Source organism: Gadus chalcogrammus, chromosome 22 (assembly GCF_026213295.1).
Source record: "Gadus chalcogrammus isolate NIFS_2021 chromosome 22, NIFS_Gcha_1.0, whole genome shotgun sequence".
Lineage (NCBI taxonomy): Eukaryota > Metazoa > Chordata > Actinopteri > Gadiformes > Gadidae > Gadus > Gadus chalcogrammus.
The window spans coordinates 12,049,309-12,072,040 of NC_079433.1; the positions used below are offsets into that span (position 1 = coordinate 12,049,309).

The 22,732-nt window shown below is 44.2% G+C and overlaps 1 protein-coding gene across 1 annotated transcript in view; it reads left to right on the top strand.

The window, feature by feature from the left end:
• Positions 1-10,937: 10,937 nt before the first annotated feature.
• Positions 10,938-22,732, top strand: part of col9a2 (procollagen, type IX, alpha 2) — a 20,198-nt gene continuing 8,403 nt past the window's right edge. Inside the window, exons 1-16 of the mRNA XM_056582956.1 lie at positions 10,938-11,113; positions 12,620-12,694; positions 13,745-13,780; positions 13,920-13,982; positions 15,360-15,413; positions 15,769-15,804; positions 17,486-17,509; positions 17,885-17,938; positions 18,070-18,123; positions 19,689-19,739; positions 19,915-19,971; positions 20,092-20,145; positions 21,292-21,345; positions 21,679-21,732; positions 22,366-22,419; positions 22,666-22,719. Coding sequence (XP_056438931.1) covers positions 11,042-11,113; positions 12,620-12,694; positions 13,745-13,780; positions 13,920-13,982; positions 15,360-15,413; positions 15,769-15,804; positions 17,486-17,509; positions 17,885-17,938; positions 18,070-18,123; positions 19,689-19,739; positions 19,915-19,971; positions 20,092-20,145; positions 21,292-21,345; positions 21,679-21,732; positions 22,366-22,419; positions 22,666-22,719 — 846 coding nt within the window. The 5' untranslated portion in view covers positions 10,938-11,041. The remainder of the gene's footprint in view (positions 11,114-12,619; positions 12,695-13,744; positions 13,781-13,919; positions 13,983-15,359; positions 15,414-15,768; positions 15,805-17,485; positions 17,510-17,884; positions 17,939-18,069; positions 18,124-19,688; positions 19,740-19,914; positions 19,972-20,091; positions 20,146-21,291; positions 21,346-21,678; positions 21,733-22,365; positions 22,420-22,665; positions 22,720-22,732) is intronic.

Consider the following 22,732-nt stretch of genomic DNA (forward strand, 5'->3'; position numbering starts at 1 on the left):
TCGTCATGAAAAAAAACATGAGGGGTAACACTGTTGTTTTTTATTGGTCGTCATGAAAAAAAACATAAGGGGTAACACTGTTGTTTTTTATTGGTCATCACGAAAAAAAACATAAGGGGTAACACTGTTGTTTTTCTTTGGTCGTCATGAAAAAAAACATAAGGGGTAACACTGTTGTTTTATATTGGTCGTCATGAAAAAAAACATAAGGGTTAACACTTGTTTTTTATTGGTCGTCATGAAAAAAAACATAAGGGGTAACACTGTTGTTTTTTATAGGTCATCACGAAAAAAAACATAAGGGGTAACACTGTTGTTTTTTATAGTTCATCACGAAAAAAAACATAAGGGGTAACACTGTTGTTTTTTATAGGTCATCACGAAAAGAAACATAAGGGGTAACACTGTTGTTTTTTATTGGTCGTCATGAAAAAAAACATAAGGGGTAACACTGTTGTTTTTTATAGGTCATCCCGAAAAAAAACATGAGGGGTAACACTGTTGTTTTTTATTGGTCATCACGAAAAAAAACATAAGGGGTAACACTGTTGTTTTATATTGGTTCGTCATGAAAAAAAACATAAGGGGTAACACTGTTGTTTTTTATTGGTCGTCATGAAAAAAAACATAGAGGGTAACACTGTTGTCTTTGTGAAATAAAATATAAGGGGTAACACTGTTGTTTTTTATTGGTCGTCATGAAAAAAAACATAAAGGGTAACACTGTTGTCTTTGTCAAATAAAATATAAGGGGTAACACTGTCGCTTTTTAGTTGTCGTCATGAAAAAAAACATAAGGGAAATAATAGAAGCACACACATACATTTTAATGTCATGTACATCCTCTTTATTGATGATAGATTTTTGTGTATTGTCATCGCCTCAGTGGTGCAGTGGAGTGCACTCTGCCTAACCCACTGGAGACCGCGGCTCAATTTCTGTGGAAAACACAATATCTTTAATTTTAAACCCAATGCTATCATGTCTATTGTCATATATAACCTCAGACGTATTTAAATTACAAATCTCGGTGGGAAGTGGAGAGAGCTCTGCGCTACCCCCCTGGAGACCGGGGTTCAAGTCTGGTTGATGTCCTCATTTGGAAGACTCTTATTTCTATTTCATGCGAATTTTAAAGTCAAGTATAACCGTTGTGATGAATTTGTTCGTTGTCTGCATGGTGCATTGTTAAGTTCGGAGGTTAACACTCTAAACAGCTCAGGTTCAAATCCCCGCAAAAACGTTGACAGGGGTAGAATTGTCTAATTTTATTGGTCAACATGGAAAAAAACATGAGGGATAACACTGTTGTTTTTTATAGGTCATCACGAAAAAAAACATAAGGGGTAACACTGTTGTTTTTTATTGGTCATCACGAAAAAAAACATAAGGGGTAAACCTGTTGTTTTATATTGGTCGTCATGAAAAAAAACATAAGGGGTAACACTGTTGTTTTTTATTGGTCGTCATGAAAAAAAACATAAGGGGTAACACTGTTGTTTTTTCTTTGGTCGTCATGAAAAAAAACATAAGGGGTAACACTGTTGTTTTATATTGGTCGTCATGAAAAAAAACATAAGGGGTAACACTGTTGTTTTTTATTGGTCGTCATGAAAGAAAACATAAGACCTATAAAAAACTGTTGTTTTTTATAGGTCATCTTGAAAAAAAACATAACGGGTAACACTGTTGTTTTTCTTTGGTCGTCATGAAAAAAAAACATAAGGGGTAACACTGTTGTTTTTCTTTGGTCGTCATGAAAAAAAACATAAGGGGTAACATTGTTGTTTTTTATTGGTCGTCATGAAAAAGAACATAAGGGTTAACAATGTGGTTTTTTATAGGTCATCTCGAAAAAAAACATAAGGGGTAACACTGTTGTTTTTTCTTGGTCATCACGAAAAAAAACATAAGGGGTAACACTGTTGTTTTTCTTTGGTCGTCATGAAAAAAAACATGAGGGGTAACACTGTAGTTTTGTATTGGTCGTCATGAAAAAAAACATAAGGGGTAACACTGTTGTTTTTTATTGGTCGTCATGAAAAAAAACATAGGGGGTAACACTGTTGTTTTTTATAGGTCATCACGAAAAGAAACATAAGGGGTAACACTGTTGTTTTATATTGGTCGTCATGAAAAAAAAATAAGGGGTAACACTGTTGTTTTGTATTGGTCGTCATGAAAAAAAACATAGGGGGTAACACTGTTGTTTTTTATTGGTCATCACGAAAAAAAACATAAGGGGTAACACTGTTGTTTTATATTCGTCGTCATGAAAAAAAACATAAGGGGTAACACTGTTGTTTTTTATTGGTCATCACGAAAAAAAACATAAGGGGTAACACTGTTGTTTTTCTTTGGTCGTCATGAAAAAAAACATAAGGGGTAACACTGTTGTTTTGTATCGGTCGTCATGAAAAAAACATAAGGGGTAACACTGTTGTTTTTTATTGGTCATCACGAAAAAAAACATAAGGGGTAACACTGTTGTTTTTCTTTGGTCGTCATGAAAAAAAACATAAGGGGTAACACTGTTGTTTTGTATTGGTCGTCATGAAAAAAAACATAAGGGGTAACACTGTTGTTTTTTATTGGTCGTCATGAAAAAAAACATGAGGGGTAACACTGTTGTTTTTAATTGGTCATTACGAAAAAAAACATAAGGGGTAACACTGTTGTTTTTCTTTGGTCGTCATGAAAAAAAACATAAGGGGTAACACTGTTGTTTTGTATTCGTCGTCATGAAAAAAAACATAAGGGGTAACACTGTTGTTATTTTATTGGTCGTCATGAATAAAAACATCAGGGGTAATACTGTTGTTTTTCTTTGGTCGTCATGAAAAAAAACACAAGGGGTAACACTGTCGTTTTTATCAAATGAAACATAAAGGGTAACACTGTCGTTTTTATCAAATGAAACAACATAAATCTCAGTGGGAAGTGGAGAGAGCTGTAAGCTTTCCTCCTGGAGACCGGGGTTCAAGTCCGGTTGATGTCTAACACTGTTGTTTTTTATTGGTCGTCATGAAAAAAAACATAAGGGGTAACACTGTTGTTTTTTATTGGTCGTCATGAAAAAAAACATAAATGGTAACACTGTTGTCTCTGTCAAATAAAATATAAGGGGTAACACTGTTGTTTTTTATTGGTCGTCATGAAAAAAAACATAAGGGGTAACACTGTTGTTTTATATTGGTCGTCATGAAAAGAAACATAAGGGGTAACACTGTTGTTTTTTATTGGTCGTCATGAAAAAAAACATAAGGGGTAACACTGTTGTTTTTTATTGGTCATCAAGAAAAAAAAACATAAGGGGTAACACTGTCGATATTTATGGACCAATATAAAACTGTTGTTTTATATGGTCGTCATGAAAAAAAACATAAGGGGTAACACTGTTGTTTTTTATTGGTCGTCATGAAAAAAAACATAAGGGGTAACACTCTTGTTTTTTATAGGTCATCACGAAAAAAAACATAAGGGGTAACACTGTTGTTTTGTATTGGTCGTCATGAAAAAAAACATAAGGGGTAAAACTGTTGTTTTTTATTGGTCGTCATGAAAAAAAACATAAGGGGTAACACTGTTGTTTTTTATTGGTCGTCATGAAAAAAAACATAAATGGTAACACTGTTGTCTCTGTCAAATAAAATATAAGGGGTAACACTGTTGTTTTTTATTGGTCGTCATGAAAAAAAACATAAGGGGTAACACTGTTGTTTTATATTGGTCGTCATGAAAAGAAACATAAGGGGTAACACTGTTGTTTTTTATTGGTCGTCATGAAAAAAAACATAAGGGGTAACACTGTTGTTTTTTATTGGTCATCACGAAAAAAAACATAAGGGGTAACACTGTCGATATTTATGGACCAATATAAAACTGTTGTTTTATATTGGTCGTCATGAAAAAAAACATAAGGGGTAACACTGTTGTTTTTTATTGGTCGTCATGAAAAAAAACATAAGGGGTAACACTCTTGTTTTTTATAGGTCATCACGAAAAAAAACATAAGGGGTAACACTGTTGTTTTGTATTGGTCGTCATGAAAAAAAACATAAGGGGTAAAACTGTTGTTTTTTATTGGTCGTCATGAAAAAAAACATAAGGGGTAACACTGTTGTTTTTTATAGGTCATCACGCAAAAAAACATAAGGGGTAACACTGTTGTTTTTTATTGGTCATCACGAAGAAAAACATAAGGGGTAACACTGTCGTTTTTTTATTGGTCGTCATGAAAAAAAACATAAGGGGTAACACTGTTGTTTTTCTTTGGTCGTCATGAAAAAAAACATAAGGGGTAACACTGTTGTTTTTCTTTGTTCGTCATGAAAAAAACGTAAGGGGTAACACTGTTATTTTTATTGGTCGTCCTGAAAAAAAACATTAGGGGTAACACTGTTGTTTTTTAATTGGTCGTCATGAAAAAAAACATAAGGGGTAACACTGTTGATGTTTGTCAATTAAAACATAGGGGGTAACACTGTTGTTTTATTCAAATGAAACATGAGGGGTAACACTGTCGTTTTTTATCGGCCGTCACCAAATAAACATAAGGGGTAACACTGTCTATATTTATCAAATATAACATAGGGGTAACACTGTTGTTTTTCTTTGGTCGTTATGAAAAAAAACATAAGGGGTAACACTGTTGTTTTGTATTGGTCATCACGAAAAAAAACATAAGGGGTAACACTGTTGTTTTTTATTGGTCGTCATGAAAAAAAACATAAGGGGTAACACTGTTGTTTTTTATTGGTCATCACGAAGAAAAACATAAGGGGTAACACTGTCGTTTTTTTTATTGGTCGTCATGAAAAAAAACATAAGGGGTAACACTGTTGATATTTGTCAATTTAAACATAGGGAGTAACACTGTCGTTTTATTCAAATGACGAGAATCTCTCCCCTCATCGGGTCCTTCTCTGTTTAGATATGGAGTATGCGTGGCCGACGTGCTCTGACTGGCTATGGTTTTAAGAGCCCGTCTTCGGCTTCATCATATGTGTGATGTTGCTGCCATCTTTTGGCCATGAGCAGTTATTACAGCTTATTTGTTTGGTCCTGCTTCCCTTGTGGCTGTGTGCGGATATTACAGCTTACGTGCTTATTTTTGTGACACAATGGAATGTGTAGTAGTATACTGTACATGCAAATCAATTATTAAATAGCTTTTACTGTTATTCAGGGATGAGAAGTGCATTGACATTTTAAAATGCACGGCAACTACTATTGGTTAGTTGAAAATAATGATTATCATTGAGATTGAACATCTCTTCCAGTGTCCTGGCCAAGACAGGCAGTAGTAGCCTACAGTCACACATAGCATACACACAAAACATAAGAAAGTAAAACAACTAAAACAGTCTGCAGGGGGAAAGGGAGAAATCAATATCGCAAGGCATTTCGGGAGGCTCAAGGAGGAGGGTAATATTAAGTTTGAGCAACAAGTGTAAAGAAATTTCGGGAGGCTCAAGGAGTAGGGTAAAGGGATTTTTTTGAAACAGCTTAACTTGATTATGCTCAGTAAAAGGGTAATGGTTATATTATGTCATCTTTGCTATTTATTGTTATACGTGCATGTAAGCACAAAACATAAAATGATTGACATTAGGACAGTTTGGGCACAAATGGTTTAATGAGTGCTATTACAGAACATTACAGATTTTCCATGCATCTGCAAGAAAAGATCCTGTCAATGTGGAGGCGATAGTGGGTCAACCGGAGGCTGAAGGGCTGACATAAATCTGAAATGTCAGGATCATCACCAGAGCCTCCCGGTCAAGATCTGGGTCTGGTCAAAAGAGTGTTTTGTAGGTTTACAAGATTTTGTGAAATTTCTGTGCAATAGTGATTGTCAGTCAATCGAATATTTTTCTTCTAATGTTTACATATTCTAAAGGGATGGTACTTCAAAATCATCCCATTAGAATTATATGGATTAATGTTCAAACATGCCAGGGTATTCCTATAAATTAACAGCTAATGTATTTTCAACTTCGCCTGTATTTGTAGCTAATAACACACAAACACACACACACACACACACACACACACACACACACACACACACACACACACACACACACACACACACACACACACACACACACACACACACACACACACACACACACACACACACAAACACACGCACACACACACACACATACACACACACACACACACACACACACACTCTCTTATTCAAATAATAACTTTTGTGTGTCTAGAAGTTATGTGTTTCGATTGCTGTTCTTGGCTCGGTGCCACCACACACATTCACTCACTCATCAACATTTACAGTATGTGTGTGCGCATGCGCGTGTGCGTACATACCTAAGCCTTGTTTCCCTTATTCTTCATTTCTTCCTCCTTTGCTCTCGACGCCACTTTTTTCTCCAACATCAAATCACGGCAGGCCGCCATCACTTTGGTATTCTACTCCTAGTCCTCCAAGGAACCGGCTGTGAGGAGATGAACAGGTGAATACTACGGAGGTACTTCACATTCTAGGACAACAGGGGGCGTTGTCAGCTCTCTTAAGGGGAGTCGTTGTGGCTTTGCTGATTGCATACATTTCATGCTCACCAATTTTAGCACTGTCAACTTTGATCAGTTGTTTTCAAAGTGGATACGTTTTTGCCTATAGGTGTAACCGTTGTTAATTTTTTTAATGCAAACTTCAATTTAACAAATTAAGCGACAGTTCCGTTTTTATTCGTCTACTCATATTCAACAGGGATATTAAAGATAAATATCGTTTCCTCATCATTGATCATGTCACCTGTTCTTCATAAAGTTGAGGCTAGCGTCACAATATTTTCTTTTTTTGAAGCGATAGAAAATTAGTATAAAAATATAGCAGTTTTTTTGTTGAGTTTCCAATTTAAACTTTAGATGCAAATTCTATCCCCTCCCAGAATGCCATGCCATTTTGCATCAGAGCAACAGATGGAGGTATTGATCTATAGTCACAACGGGTCAGGAAAGGCAAACCCTCCCTCATTGTTTTTGATCATGAGGATTTCCTTTATGGGCAAATAAGCTTGAATCTTCCCACCCTGGCCTTATTGAACTTTAGTGTTGAAGGTTCGCACAGGACACTTGAAAGATTGAAAGGGTCCACGACAACTTTTATGTCAGTCCAATTACAGAGTGGGCACTAGTGAATGAGTCGTGAGAGGATCAGATAAAAACAAATGGCAAAGTTTCTGTTGGAAGACCAGACCCTGCTCTCCGGTTCAACCTCTGGTTGCATAATGACGGTCCTCCTCCTCACCTCTTTTACATTTACATTTAAATTTAGGGCATTTAGCAGACGCTTTTATCCAAAGCGACTTACAATAAGTACATTTGTCATAAGAAGTGAAACAATATATCGCTGTCAGACCATAGACTACGTTTTTTTGCTGCACATATTTTTCCTAATTACTATAATATATCGTATTTTCTCTCGACTTTCACTCTTCGGGGAATGACCTGCTGTCCCTGAAAGACCCTGCTACTGGCTTCCATCGCCCATGGCCTGCAGAGACAGCGTTGACCTTCTAAAGGGTCTCCCTCCATCAGGCCTTTCCTCTGGGCACCACCCTCCCGTGCGTGACCACACCCAGAGCGGAGGACACCTCAGAGATGGACCTTTTCTCCCCTGCCGCTTCCTGGAGTGCTGCGAGAGGACATTTGTTGTCACTACGGTGAACGGTTTGGCAACAGCAACAATTTTCAAACTGGGCATTCACCGAAACCTCTGTTGAGGACAGAGGGGAATGAGAGGACGACAGAGAAGCACACGACAGCTCTGCTTGAGAGTCCTCGCGTCCCTCACTATGGCCTGAGTACTGAGGGGGGAGGGGGGGGCTTCTGCGAGGGTGTCTGGTCCCTTGGTTGAAGTGGGCCATGGAAACAACCGAACAAATCAGGGATCAATCCAAGCTTCTGTGATTCTGGGCCACCGCTTTCTCCAGCCAACCAATCGTATGGAGAGAGCACTGCTTCCAACACAGGGAATACACCGGACCATGGGGACACATCCCTGGGCTCAATCGAAAACATAACACGTTTTCCCGCCAAAAGAGTGACCAGGAAGGTACCGCTGGAGGAGACAGAGCCAGTCTCTGTGAAGAAGGTGCCCAGTTCAAGCAGTTCTGGGCCTATAGAGAGATTACAATCCGAGAGAGATCACTAACGGACACAGATGTCATTTAATCGAAAAACATGCTTAATAATAATGTATTATTATTGGAAGTTGTATTCCTCAGGAAAAGGGACATACAGTCGCAGTCAATGGGTGTTTAAAACTGATTTGTGGGATGACTTATTTGATCAACTATATTAAAATATGTATTTTGCACTCCACAATGATTCAAATTTTCATAAGGCATCTGTGGGCTGTGACACAAATCAGCATTGATAAAGTAAAATAGTAAAAGCACATGAAACATGTAGAATGCAGCATAGGCCTACTCTGGAAAACGGAAAGTTCCACTTAGCTTAAACCTCTCTTTAAAACCGGAATATGGTGGAAACAGCTGGGAGTTTTTGCCCTATGGAGTACAACAGGTTGAGTTGTGCCAATTCTTGACTGCAGAGAGCACCAACGTTACACATAAACAGGATATGAGAATTCAGTGACCATTTAATATTCTGAGACTCTACTTATCCAGCGATGTGACTCGTTATACTTTCATAGTTGTGTAGTCCTCACCTTTTGCATGTATTTTAAAATAAATGAGTATTATAAGATAATAACTTCAGGGAAGGCCTGCATCTGTCTTCTTGCGAACAATGTCATCCCGAGTTATCTTCTTACCCTTGACGCTATAAGTTCATTATTTTCTCATTTAATTTAAGTTCTTAAATATTTTATTTTAGCCCTACGCTACCTCCTTATATCTCCTGCGTCTCCCTGTCGAATATTGTGTGCATTGAGTTATGTTCTCTTGACGTAAATCATTTTGTAACTTTGTCACAGTCAATATAAACAACCAAACATTTACAGACATAATTCCCTTGCTACAGCAAGAACTGGAAGCCAGACCTCAATGAGCCAAAAAATGCAGACCGCGGAAAAGTACATTTTTCAGACAGTGTTGGATCACCGTCCAATTTTAGGGAGGCACCTGGCATACCCAGGTGCTGCTCTGCTGCAGCACGAGAGCCCAGGTCAGCCCCCAGCACTAAGGAATATCCACAGCACCATGGCGTCAGATAGGGGTGGCCTGCTTTGTTCTAAGCTACAACTGATTCTGCCCCCTTCTGGCACCACTCCCAATGCCCGTGGGTGTCCAAACCCTCTCATTCGTGATCAGTGGTTCAATGGGCGCTGACACCATGATCCACTTCCACAGAGTGCATAGTGTGTTCACCTCTGTTACACTTACCTGTACCCCAGGTTCAAGCAGCACCAGCGTGTCAGTGGACAGGCTACAGCAGATGAATCAACCATCACGTTGATCGCCAAGGCCGGCTCCGATGGGCAACAAGTACAGCACCAAGTGCGGGCTGGAAGTGCAAAGCACATACACTGACCAGGCTTTAACCAGTGGGAGGATGGGCCCTGGCACGGTTGGGCCCTGGCACGTCCCACATCCGACACACCTGGTGGATATGAGGGGCTTCCTGGCAGACTGTGTCCTCCCAGAGGCCTGGGGCTGCCCAGCCAGGTGGACAGATTGCTGTAGAGCCAGCAGGTGATTTATGAGGGACCTGCTGGATGTGGAGGCGAGATGACTCTGCATTGTAGCGATGCCAGTGCTGGCCCGGATGTGGGCACACAGTTTTCAAAGAGGAGCAACAGGCTCAGTGAGAGACAGATAGACAGCATAGACTCCACATTTCTCTAGATAACTCACCTTGAAGTTACACAATGAGTTTTGTTGATGTTAGCAATTATTATTCAAATCTTAAAATAAGATAAGATATTAACATTGATTTTGTTGCAAAGTCACCTACCTTGATGCTAGTTGATTTTAAGAGGCAGAAATCCAATATTAATACAATCAGGGTTGAGGCAGGGTTCAACTGAAAAGTGCTGCAATAAAAATGTTAATGCTATTGCAATTTGTAACCGGCAGATGTCAGTAGATATCAGAACTCATACCTTAACACAGTTTTAACCGTTTTTAGGCCCTTTATTATGAGTGTGGTGAAATCTCTCATCTGCTATGATAGCTCTGCAATCAATAGTCTTAAAAGATAATCTTATACCATATCCTTCAATCCTTCAATAACCTTCCTACAGATTTTTTTATCTGAATATTAAGTCTAAGACACAGTCACAAGTTATCTCCATTACCATGTTATGGATTTTCGGTGGTCTTGCCTCCACACTCCTTTCTCCCCTAGCCCAGCACCCGGGCGGAGTTCAGTATCTTCTTTAACCAATCAGCTTCTTGAACCTATATAATAAGCATGCTATTGTCCAAGCACAGAAGAATCATCCACCAATCACACTTTCTAAAATAACCCATTCATAAGAGTTAGAGCCTATGCCCCTCCCTCGACCAGCTTGCGTGTGCGCCTGTGTTTGCGTGTGAGAGAGAGAAAGAGAGAGAGAGAGAGAGAGAGAGAGAGAGAGAGAGAGAGAGAGAGAATGTGTGGGGGGTGTGTGGGGGTGTGAGAGAAAGTCTGAGAGAGTTTGTGTGCGTGTGTGTGTGTGTGTGTGTGTGTGTGTGTGTGTGTGTGTGTTGCACCCGTTCTGCACAGTTCAGCATCGCTGAATTTCCCCTGATTTCCTCCCTCTTCTTACCTTTCATCCATCCGCCCACGCCCCCTCCATCCATCCACCCACTACCCATCCATCCACCCATCCATCCAGCCGCCCCCATCCATCCATCTCTCTCCCCCAGAAGAGAGCACTCCTTCTCCTGAGCCGGACTCCTCTAGCCCCCACCCCTCCCCCCTCTCTTTTTTCGGCCAGTTTTGCGGCCCCACAGTGTAGCAGAGAGCCTGCCCGGGGAAGGAGCTTAAGGGAACTGTAAAGAGGAGAACCAGGACCGGATTTACTTCACCGAGGAGAGAGGTATAGCAGAGTGGGACCATGGCCACGCTCTCTGCCTTGTTGACGGGCTGGGTAATCCTGCAGACCCTGTGCCTGGCTCTGGCCCAAGTGGTGAGTGCAGACCTGGGGAGGTTGGGTCCACCAGACCGGCCCGACCTGGGGGTTAGATGTATGGTGGTAGGGGGTTTGGATGATGGGAGATGTGGCCCCTTGGAGAACAACCAGGGGACCATGAATGTATTTTTGTTTTAAGGGGTCATTTGTTTAACTTGCAAACTATAATGGTTGTATTGTTGTGGATGTGCGTCTTGATGTCGGTGGAGACCATGCGAATGCCATGTTGAACATTGATCATTTTGCAGTGCAGAAAGTTTGAGTGGGTTAGATGTGTGTTCAAAGTTTCATGGCAAAGCCTGGATTGTTCATGTTTCACATTATTATGAGTGGATGGGGAAAGCTTCGTTTGATACCTGATTGCTGCATAACGAAAAGTTTTGTGTCCGTGTGATATGATCTCCACGGCTTGTGGACTTGTTTCAGGCTCAATTGAAGAACTTGTTTCAAAGTGGAACACTGGAATTACTTATATTTTTGGGGATATTGCACAATGCCAAGGAATTTATTTTTTTACTTTTCGTTGACGAAACAGCAAGACAGCAGCCATGACAGTTAGAAATCAGTTCACACAGGCACCCAGGCACACACACGCACCCATACACACACGCACACACGTACCCATGCACCCACACACACACGCACACGCACACACACTCAAACAGGTACACAAGACCACTCTTTCTCCTGTGTGTGAAAGCCCCTATTCAAACAGAGACAGCCAAGGAATGTCTTAAAGAGCCACACGGAATCACATGTATCTGCAATCTGAGACCCCGTTAAAGGGTTTGACCCTGAATAAGACCTGCAAAACATTAAGTAATTCTTGGATTCATCATTAATGAAGTGAAGTGAAATGAGTCTAAGTTTCACCAACACTGTGGGAGATGGAGATGGAGTGGGGTGGTGTGGGGTGGTGTGTGTCTGTGGGTTGGGGTGTGGAGGGACAGTGGTGGAGGGGTGGGGTAATAGAAACAAATAATAATGTACCCCCACCCACCACCTCGCCATTTTCTTATTTTCCTCATTAAACATCACTTAATTAATTCTGTTGTTTGTGTGCTGGTTCCTAATTTTTGGTGCCATAGACAACCACGGGAAACATGCTCTGCTGCACTTAATTTTCTTCAGATTTAATCAATTACTTTCAATCAGCAACTTCCAACGTGTTTTGTTTCATTATGGGAAATGAAAACAGCACGCTAACTTTGTCATGTTGTTATTCAACTTGGTTATGTCACATTTATCGGAAGGCCTACTTAATGACATGGGAAAGTTGTTCCTTCTTTGTGCAATTAATTAATGTTGTGAACTTTATTTACCAAATTGCTATAATATAGTGGCAATGCCATAATGCTATAATCCTATATGTATTTACTCAAGCTAGGAATTATAACTCTTTTGTATCCACTATTAAAATTAATTGTACGTTACTTTATCGTATTAAGCTAATGCAAGATATATATTTCATATTATTTTAAACATAATTTTGCATTCTTTCAGAGAGGTCCACCTGGACCTCAGGGCCAACCCGGCTCCCCAGGCCCCTCTGGCACCCCTGGATCTGACGGCATGGATGTGAGTATCTACCCCCATCTAGGCTACAGCCACAGGTTGCCACAAAGACGTTCATTGTGGAGGGCAGAAATACCTAAATGTTATCTACGCAGTTGCGGAGGTTTACCCCCAGAGGGCGCTGCTAATGAAAATACGGCCGTACAAAAGGGCAGTGTTCACTATGAAGAGAGAGCTCTGTGAGGAAGGGGCCTCCGTTTTTCTCCTTCCTGACAGCAGGTTGTGGGCTAATTTAGCGGTAATGTGAGATGTTTCTACCGTTTAAAAGTGCTTCTCGTGTTATCAAAAGATACCTTATAAAGCTGCTAAGATTTTTGTGTGCTAAGCTAAAAGAGCTAAACACAAGCAGACATTATTAACAATGTTAACCTCTGGAAGTTTTGTGTTGTGCATTTTAGACTACATTCGGCTATATAACAGATTTATGCCTTTATTTCATTAAATCTACACCTCAAGCAAAAGGCTGTTTTATTAACTCTTTATACATTCTGGCTGATGTGGATGGTAGAGAAAGAGATGGATGCCAGCCCACTGCATTGGGGGCTAGTGTGTTATTTTGCCTGAAATGGAATCCTGCCAGTGCATTAAATCCCAGATAAACAAAGACCAGTCCGCTCTCTCTCTCTTTCGTCTATTTATCTAGCCTGCATCAGTGTTACTGATGCGGACTAGATAAATTGCCCACTGCTATAAAGCCTCAAGCTAGAAAGAACTATAGCAAAGACAGGAAAATTATTGTGTAATTACAAATGGTGTGTAGCCTATCTATTGCTACAAAATGTCCAGCAGAGCTTAATGATACACATAGTAGTATTTAATGTGGTCGAAGTAAAACTATGCGCACGTTAAACATATTTGAACAGTGAAAGACCTGTTCCCCTAGCGCTTATAGAAACACACACACACACACACACACACACACACACACACACACACACACACACACACACACACACACACACACACACACACACACACACACACACACACACACACACACACACACACACACTCTGAACACTAGTAACCCCTGAATTGTGTGTTTGTCCCTAGGGGGAGACAGGAGCTCCCGGGCTCCCTGGTGCAATTGTGAGTTTGACCTTTGACCTGTTGCTGCTGTTTCTGCTTCCAGCACACACGCAGTGCTTCACAGTATACACATGCACAGCACAAATACTATGACAGTAAATACCATCAATAATATTAATGCTGTTATGTTGGACCACAGGGACAGAAGGGAGAGCCTGGTGAGCCCGGCCCTGATGGACTATCAGGAGAGAATGGCATTGATGTAAGAGCCCTTGGTGTGTGTGGATGTGTGTGTGTGTGTGTGTGTGTGTGTGTGTGTGTGTGTGTGTGTGTGTGTGTGTGTGTGTGTGTGTGTGTGTGTGTGTGTGTGTGTAAGAGAGAGAGAGAGTGAGTGTACTTTTGTGTATCATCCTTTGTCAACATTTTAAAATGAAGGACTACATCCATTCATACACTAGTATGATAAAATGCATCAGTGCACCTGTGTGTGTGAGAATGAGAGTACTTTTGTGGGTCATCATTTGTCAACATTTGTGTATAAGTATGAAATATCTCAGTGCATCTGTTTGTGTGTGTGTGTGTGTGTGTGTGTGTGTGTGTGTGTGTGTGTGTGTGTGTGTGTGTGTGTGTGTGTGTGTGTGTGTGTGTGTGTGTGTGTGTGTGTGTGTGTGTGTGTGTGTGTACTATGCATGTGCCTGTATAACCATTAGAAAATGAGTTAGCGTATATGTGTACATTCATGTTTCACATGCAAGAGTGCCCGTTAATGTGTGTGTGTGTGTGTGTGTGTGTGTGTGTGTGTGTGTGTGTGTGTGTGTGTGTGTGTGTGTGTGTGTGCATCTTAAACAAATTTGCATCTGTCTGTCTGCATGAATTAACAAGAGGAAATGCTAAAGTGCACCTGTGTGTGTGAGAGTCCATCTTATTGCTCAGTGCTTCAGTGCATTGGAACATAATGGCTCTCACCGCGTCTCACGCGGGAGAGTTGCGTTATGTGAACTGAGTGACCAGGGTGAGGGCAGCTGCATCTCCCAGGGAGAGACGCACACATACGGGTCCTGTAAGTGCAGCTGTAGCGCTTTCTGAACACCAGGTAGACTGCCTGCCACAGCTGCTGCCTCCGTTATCTGCTCCCAGGGGAATCGAGAGACTCTCACACACACACACACACACACAGGAGGTCACATGATTACACACATACGTTCATGCACTCACACAGCATAAACACACACGGTTACACACGCATTATAAACGCACACACACACACACACACACACACACACACACACACACACACACACACACACACACACACACACACACACACACACACACACACACACACACACACACACACACACACACACACACACAATGAACACATGGGCATACACGCGTTCACATTCCAAAAGGGATTTGTCCAGTAATCTGTACCGGAATCTCCTTTCCCTCGTTAGGAACCCTTATTATTTAGATGGCGCACGTCAGGTCCAATCAAACACGCTCATTGGTCCGTGCCATGACTTGAGAGTCACATGCAACCTTCAAAGGAGTACTAGCCAAGACGACTACACTTCTCCTCTTCTAATATATGTGTTTGTCTGTATCCTCCTCCCTCCGTGTCTCCTCCCTTTCCCAGGGTTTGATTGGTGCTAAGGGCGACCGTGGCCCAATCGGAAGCCCCGGACCCAAGGCAAGTGTGTCCATACAGACTCTGTCACACACACATGCGTGCCACGCACATGATGGCTTAGTGTAGACATCCCATCATATAAAGCCATCAGTGTTCATGGCTATAGAGTCTAAACTTTCTATCCTTTAGAATGTGATTTGAATTTCCTGTAGGCCTATAGAATTGATAATGTGTTTTTGTGTAATACAATACCAAACAAAACAACTAAAGTTTTATATTGAACCTTTGAAGATTAATATCCACCTTCCATGACAAATGCAGCTATTGAGTGCACAAGCGATCTATAAGAACGGGCTTTATAACGGGCTGTTGGGTTCACTGTGAGAGTCCTAATGTTGCGCATCGCCCCCTGCAGGGTCAACCCGGACCTGGCGGCGAGCCCGGTCCTCCTGTGAGTACACCGCCTCGTGTCACATGACTACTCATATCCAATCCATGGTCAGGTTAAGATACGCTCCACTTTGTGCCACCGCTATCAGCTCACCTCAGAGTGGTGCTGTCAATATCGAGGCGGTCCGTGTTCGGCCCGTTCCAATTGCCTGCGGAACCAGTGCAATGCAACAGGCCTTCCCAAATCTAATATTTTTTCAGCCGTGCTTTGAAGGCACACCAGCTGGTGCCTCCTGTTGCTGTTTGTATTAGCAACTGGTGTACTGTGCCAAAGGGGTGTTGCTACGGGCTCTCTGGCTTCACTCTTTGGAAAGACATGAAAGTAAATGAAAAGGGACCAAAAACACCAAATGAACAAATGCTTGTGTCTTTGAGTGCGGGTGTGATGGTAGGGCCCCGCGGGAGACGGCGGAACCGGATCTGGCAGGACCCCGCATCGGCCAACCGACGTGTACACAGAAGTGGCGTCATTTCATTTCCCCTCCATTAGCCAGAGAAGGCCGGGAAAGGGAAATGGAAGAGACGCACCTGTTAGAGAGGGATTGGCCGCCAGAGGTGCAGCGGCGCGTTGGATCTGGATGGAATTGACACTTAATTTAGTTCGGGCCTGCCCCTTTGGCCGTATTCAAGTAATCTCAGCATGCTTTGTGCTCCGGTATAGTCACATGAAAATGAATGAAATGCGGGTTCTCTGAGGCAGAGCCCGTCAGACAGAGAGTGATTGAGTGAGAGTGTGTGTGTGTGTGTGTGTGTGTGTGTGTGTGTGTGTGTGTGTGTGTGTGTGTGTGTGTGTGTGTGTGTGTGTGTGTGTGTGTGTGTGTGTGTGTGTGTGTGTGTGTGTGTGTGTGCGCATGAGTGAGTGGGTATTTTTCTTAAATTGAAAAAATCGTACCCAAAGGAACCAGGCCTGTATAATGGTGGGAGGGCTATGCATGGCCACAGACCAGTTGCAGTAGGTCAAACTGACCACTAGGTGGTAATGTGTCCCCACTTATTCCCAGACACTAGCCGTCAGGTATGTTCAGACACGAGACCAGAGTCACCCAATGACACGGTTGACTGCGATACCATTAGTGAAATCCTTTGTTCCGAATTAACAGCCCACTGTTTGTGCGTGGGTCCAAGTTTGTGTATGTGTGTTGTGTGTGTTTGTCCGGGCTTGTGTGTTTGTTGCCGCGATGTACTTCTATATCAGGCGGCTTCACGCTACACAACCCGAGAGATAAGCGTTCACCCCGCGGGCGTGTCTGGCTCAGAGAAAGCTTACTTTTCTTAATTACTTTGTTTAGAATTCATTTCCAGGAGAAGACACGACAAACACCAACTGATTGCTTTCACACTGTTTCCTTTTCTATTTTCCTAGTCGTAAACACACACACACACACACACACACACACACACACACACACACACACACACACACACACACACACACACACACACACACACACACACACACACACACACACACACACACACACACACACACACACACACATACCCATGAACCACTGTTTGCCATGCACTCTGACAATGTATACAATGCCTTGTTTAATTGCTGCCCTCATGTTATTAATTTGGCTTATCCCGTTTAAATCGGATATGCCCTGGACTTTGATACAGATTGGTTGCGCTTGTTGTCGTTTAACCCTCTTAACCACTCTGACCCTTCTCCCCGACAGGGCCCCGGGCTGCCCGGACTGGCTGTAAGTAACTACCTTGTTGGGTTTGATCCTTGGCATTGTTCAAATACCGGTACAGTAACGTGGTGCTGGTTCAATTGTACTCTCTGATTGGGGCAACGTCTCTCTCTCTCTCTCTCTCTCTCTCTCTCTCTCTCTCTCTCTCTCTCTCTCTCTCTCTCTCTCTCTCTCTCTCTCTCTCTCTCTCTCTCTCTCTCTCTCTACCTCTCTCTACCTCTCTCTACCTCCCTCTCTCTCTACCTCTCTCTCTCTACCTCTCTCTCTACCTCTCTCTCTACCTCTCTCTCTACCTCCCTCTCTCTCTACCTCTCTCTCTCTACCTCACTCCCTCCCTCCCTCTCCCCCTCCCTCTCCCCCTCCCTTCCTCTCGTCCTACAGGGTGCCGCCGGGTCCATAGGCCTTCCTGGTGAGATGGGCCTTAGTGGATCCAAGGTAGGCTGCCACCCACCTTTTTCCTATTTTTGTCCTGTACCACTCCAACCATAACTACAAACTCTGTGTTCAACTCCATCCTCCTCCGAATACCCTTCACACTGCATAATCCCCTCCTCCTCTTCCCACAGGGAATCCTGGGGTCCCCTGGAGCCCCCGGTCTCCCCGGACCCCCTGGGAAGCCAGTAAGTTTTCTTTTGTTCAGCGCTCTGCATACATCGGCCCCCAGCCCGGCCCTCCTCCTCCTCTCCTGATATTTTCTTTTGTGGCTTTATATATAACTCTGCAGTGTCCTTGGCGCGCCAAACCCCAGAGCCTAAAGCCACCCAACATAAGCCAAAGCACTTAGCTCCTTCGGGCATAAATCTCTTATCTGTCGCCGGGCGTTTCTGATTGATGTCAAATGTGCGATGGAGAGTGATGGACTCTATTAGCGGGAGATTAACGAGGCTGCTTTTGAGAGAAAATGAGAGATTTGTGAGCTAGCGGGACAGCTGCTAATCGTCTGTAATCATTAAAAGTGGCGTACCAATCGTCGCCGGGGGTTGATTGATTAGGAGGGATGCTATCAGCTATCATGTGGTGGATGCTGGAACACACTTAGCCATTGGGCTGATTGCCTGTAGCTTCTCAGAGTGAAGATCACGCCCCCTGTGGCCCCGGTTCTGGTCAGCAGTTCAACTGTTTTCCCTGGGACATATTGTGTTGTGCATCAGCCAATCAGAGATCCCTTTTGTTAATTGTGTCCATACACATAGCTTACATTGTGAGTATACTGACCTAACTTATATTCTAACTCATTGACATACCTGACTTACCTTGCACACTGCTCACTTGCCTACCTACTCACTCTTCTTGCTTATCGACCACTCCCTACCGAGTCCCTCACTTGCCCACTGACTCGGTGCCCTACCTGTCTACGTATAGAAGCACAACTCAAAGCCTCCTGCACCTGATCACCTACTCCCTTACGCACTCGGCTACCTGCCTCCTCGCCTGCTTCCTTGTTTACCATAATGTCGAGCACAGCTCCTCCCCCGACCGGCCCACCAGGGTGGGCGCTGGCAGGCGGGGGTAGGGAGTAGGATGGGGAGTAGGTGAGAGACGGGGGGGGGCGGGGGGGGGGGGGGGGGGGGGCGGGGGGGGGGGGGGGGGGACGCGGGGGATGCTTTGGCAGCTCTGCCGAGAGTAATGCTCAGGACTCGGGGGAGTGTATTTGTTTTGCTTTAGTGCTGTCCTCGGGTAAATGGAGTCCCGTTAGATCAGTGAGCTGCCTCATCCGACCGCTGCCGGAATACATCAGCGCGGCGCGGGGCGCACCCTTTACACTTTACATCCGTCCATAAACACACACGGACACACAGACACACACACACATGGATGGATGGATGGACGCCGGAGAAAGGGGGACGGAGAGACACGCATTAAAAAAGTAAAGTGCTGGCTCAGCACTCGTTCCCTGCAGCTCTGATTCACTCTGATTCTATCTAACCGTCCATCCATCCATCCATCCATCCTCCCATCCGTCCCTCCCTCCCTCTCTCCTTCCTTCCCTATCTCTCTCTGTCTTTCTCTTTCACTCTTGTCAATATCATCTATCTATCTATCTCTCTAGTGTCAATATTATCTATCTCTGTCTGTCCTGAATCCCTGTCCATTATGGCTGTCTGTCATTCTGTCCGTCCATACTTCCTGTATGTTCACTGTCCGTCCATGCCTCCTGTTCACTGTCTGTCCTCCCCGCTATCAGGGCCCCCCAGGGAAGTTCCTTGGTGCAGAGGAGGGCAGTGCAGGCTTCCAGGTAAGTTATGCTGACATTTTCTTCCGCTTTTTTTTGTTAATATTCTTACCCTCCCCGAACCTTCAATTGACAGCTCTTCCCTATTTGAAACAATCCTCTCTCTCTCTCTCTCTCTCTCTCTCTCTCCTCTCTCCTCTCTCTCTCTCTCCCCCCCCCCCCCCTCTTACCTCCACAGTGTCCAACTAATTGTCCAGCCGGCCCTAAGGGCCCACAGGGCCTCATGGGAGTCAAGGTTGGTACCGTGGTATCTTGCGCTCACCAGACGATAAGCAAACTCTGCTCTCGACCAATTATTTCGTGGTCGTTGTCGGTGTCATTTACCAAAGAAAACTGCTGACTCATTGTGTTGCAGGGACACAAAGGGCGCTCAGGGATCCTGGGAGACTCCGGCAGCATCGGGAAACTGGTGAGTCCATCCACTCCCCCCGCGGGTTTTTTTTTTTTTTTTTTTTTTTGGAGGCTGTTAATCCAGAGTTGGTTTCCCGCAAAGAGTTGGTTAATTATTTTTTTTGGGGTGGGCTCCCCCTTTAATAGAGTTGGGACCCCACAAAGGTAGTGTGACAAAAAAAGAACAGCGCGCACACACACACACACTCACAGTTACACATTTACACACACACACACACACACACACACTTACAAATTGACACACACACACACACGCACACACACTCACACATTTTACACAAAAGTGCTGCAGCACATTCTGGCACGGGCGTGTGGTATTACACACGCGCGCACCATTCAAGGCCAGCGGTGGCGAGGATTAGCTCTAATGAAGCCCCCCGAGGAACATGACTGGCACTAATCTGGCTGTGATTAGTCAGGCCTGCCGTTGGCCCCGCAGTCAGCAGCGAGCCAGATGAAAAATATAAAAAAAAAAAGGAAAGAAGAGCCAGGTACATGAAGGGCAGGATGAGACGTCCAGGGTTAGCTTAGCCCTGCCACCTCGCGGTATTAGGCAGAGCTAATGAGCACACATTGGGCTCAGGGAGGGCAGTGAGTATGGTCCCCGGAATTAGCCCCTGATCTGTCCTCTCCCACACACACACACACACACATACACATACATACACATACACATACACATACACACACACACGCATGCACACACTGTCTTTTGGCACTGCTTAGACATTCAGAGGAATGACAATACCCAACACCCTACACATCTATTTTGCACCTTACTCTCCAAGGTAGGCTGCTGGCCTTTTTTTTTTAGGACCGACTGTTTAGCTCTCTGGAAATGGTGTTTAGATTTCAACCTGTAAACATACTCCTTGGTTCCCCGTTGTTTTCGTGGCGTTTATGCAGAGTCCGGTCAGCACTGGCCTAAAATAATTTGGCGAACGCATGAAATGGTCGAAGGCTCGAGACGACAGAGCTGACCGGCGAAGCTCCTACCCTCTTTTAAGACAGAGTGCCTCGGGAACCCTAATCTAGTTCACATTCACTAAATGTCACGGCTCAGAGCGCGCACCTGTTCCTGTTCCTAAGAGGTGCTATGTGGAACGGAGGCGGTCATTGTGCCCTTTTCTCTGCCTTCTTTTAGGGCACCAAAGGAGAGACGGGCATCTCTGGAGAGCAGGGCATTCCAGGACCACCGGTACGCACAAGAAAGGAGCCCTGACTCCTGGTTCATCCTCGTCCTCTTCATCTACCTCTCTATCGATCTATTCCCTCGCCCTGTTCCCTTCTTTCTTCTGTTTTATTGTCGTCTTTGTCGTTTTCGGAACTTCTCACGAGGAAACTCCATTCGTGTCTCTTCCTCCCCCCCTCCTGCATGGATAACATACTACCGATACAATTTAGTTACAATGTATTTTCTATATTTCATTGTGGCCCTTTGCGAGCGACGCGACGATGGTTCTCGCCAACTCTCTCTCTCCCTCTCTCTCTCTCTCTCTCCCCCTCTCTCCCCCGTCCCTTGCTCGCTAAGGGTCCAATGGGCCTGAGAGGCTACCCAGGAATGATGGGCCCCAAAGGGGAAGCGGTGAGTACTAACTGGGCCTTGGTCCATTTTTCATCCCATCGCACACACACACACACACTTCTTCAAACACATCTCCCCAATCCCCCCCCCTCTGGTTCCTCCTTGGGAACAAGTCCTACCGTACGCTCAGTCCCAGAACGATGCACAGCAAGTCGTCCCCTGAACACAAACACTATCCATTACCCAGCAATGGGGACACATGCAAATGATGCTAACACAAATCTCAGCTCGTCTAATGAGTCGGTTGGTGCTGTTGGGGTCGGCGGATGGGCTGGGGTGGGGGTTTGGGGGTTTGGGGGTGGTGAGGGGGGGGTGTCCGGGGTCCGCCGCCGTCTCCATCTGTAGTTAATGATCCGCTGCAGTCGTTCGTCTTACTGTTATCATCAGGCCATCACGTTAGCCAAGTTAGAAGACGCCAGGCTCGATGCCAAAGCCGGAGCCGACGGCCGCATGTTTGTCCATGGCGCTGGGTTGGGGTGGTCATTGTGTAGCGGCCATTAGCGGACCTAGCCAAGCGCTAATGACCCCTAGATTACGTGAACGAGTGATTAACATAACACAGCATTCTTGCTGATCCCCGTGATGGATGCCAGCGTTTTTAGTTTTTTGTGTTCCTTTTTTTGTTATATTCAGGGCCCTCGTGGCTACAAGGGCATCACAGGGCCCGTAGGCATCCCAGGACCCCCGGTAAGTAATAACACACACACACACACACACACACACACACACACACACACACACACACACACACACACACACACACACACACACACACACACACACACACACACACACACACACACACACACACACACAAACGTACACACAATCTTGTTCACTAACAAGCGTGTACACACAGAAACACGCACACTCACAAACAGACAAACACAACACAAACACAAATTATATTATAAGTGTTTCTCTGTCCTACAGGGCGAGGAGGGACCTCAGGGACCGCCTGGAGAGTCCGGAGATAAGGGAGTCGTGGTGGGTGACCTCA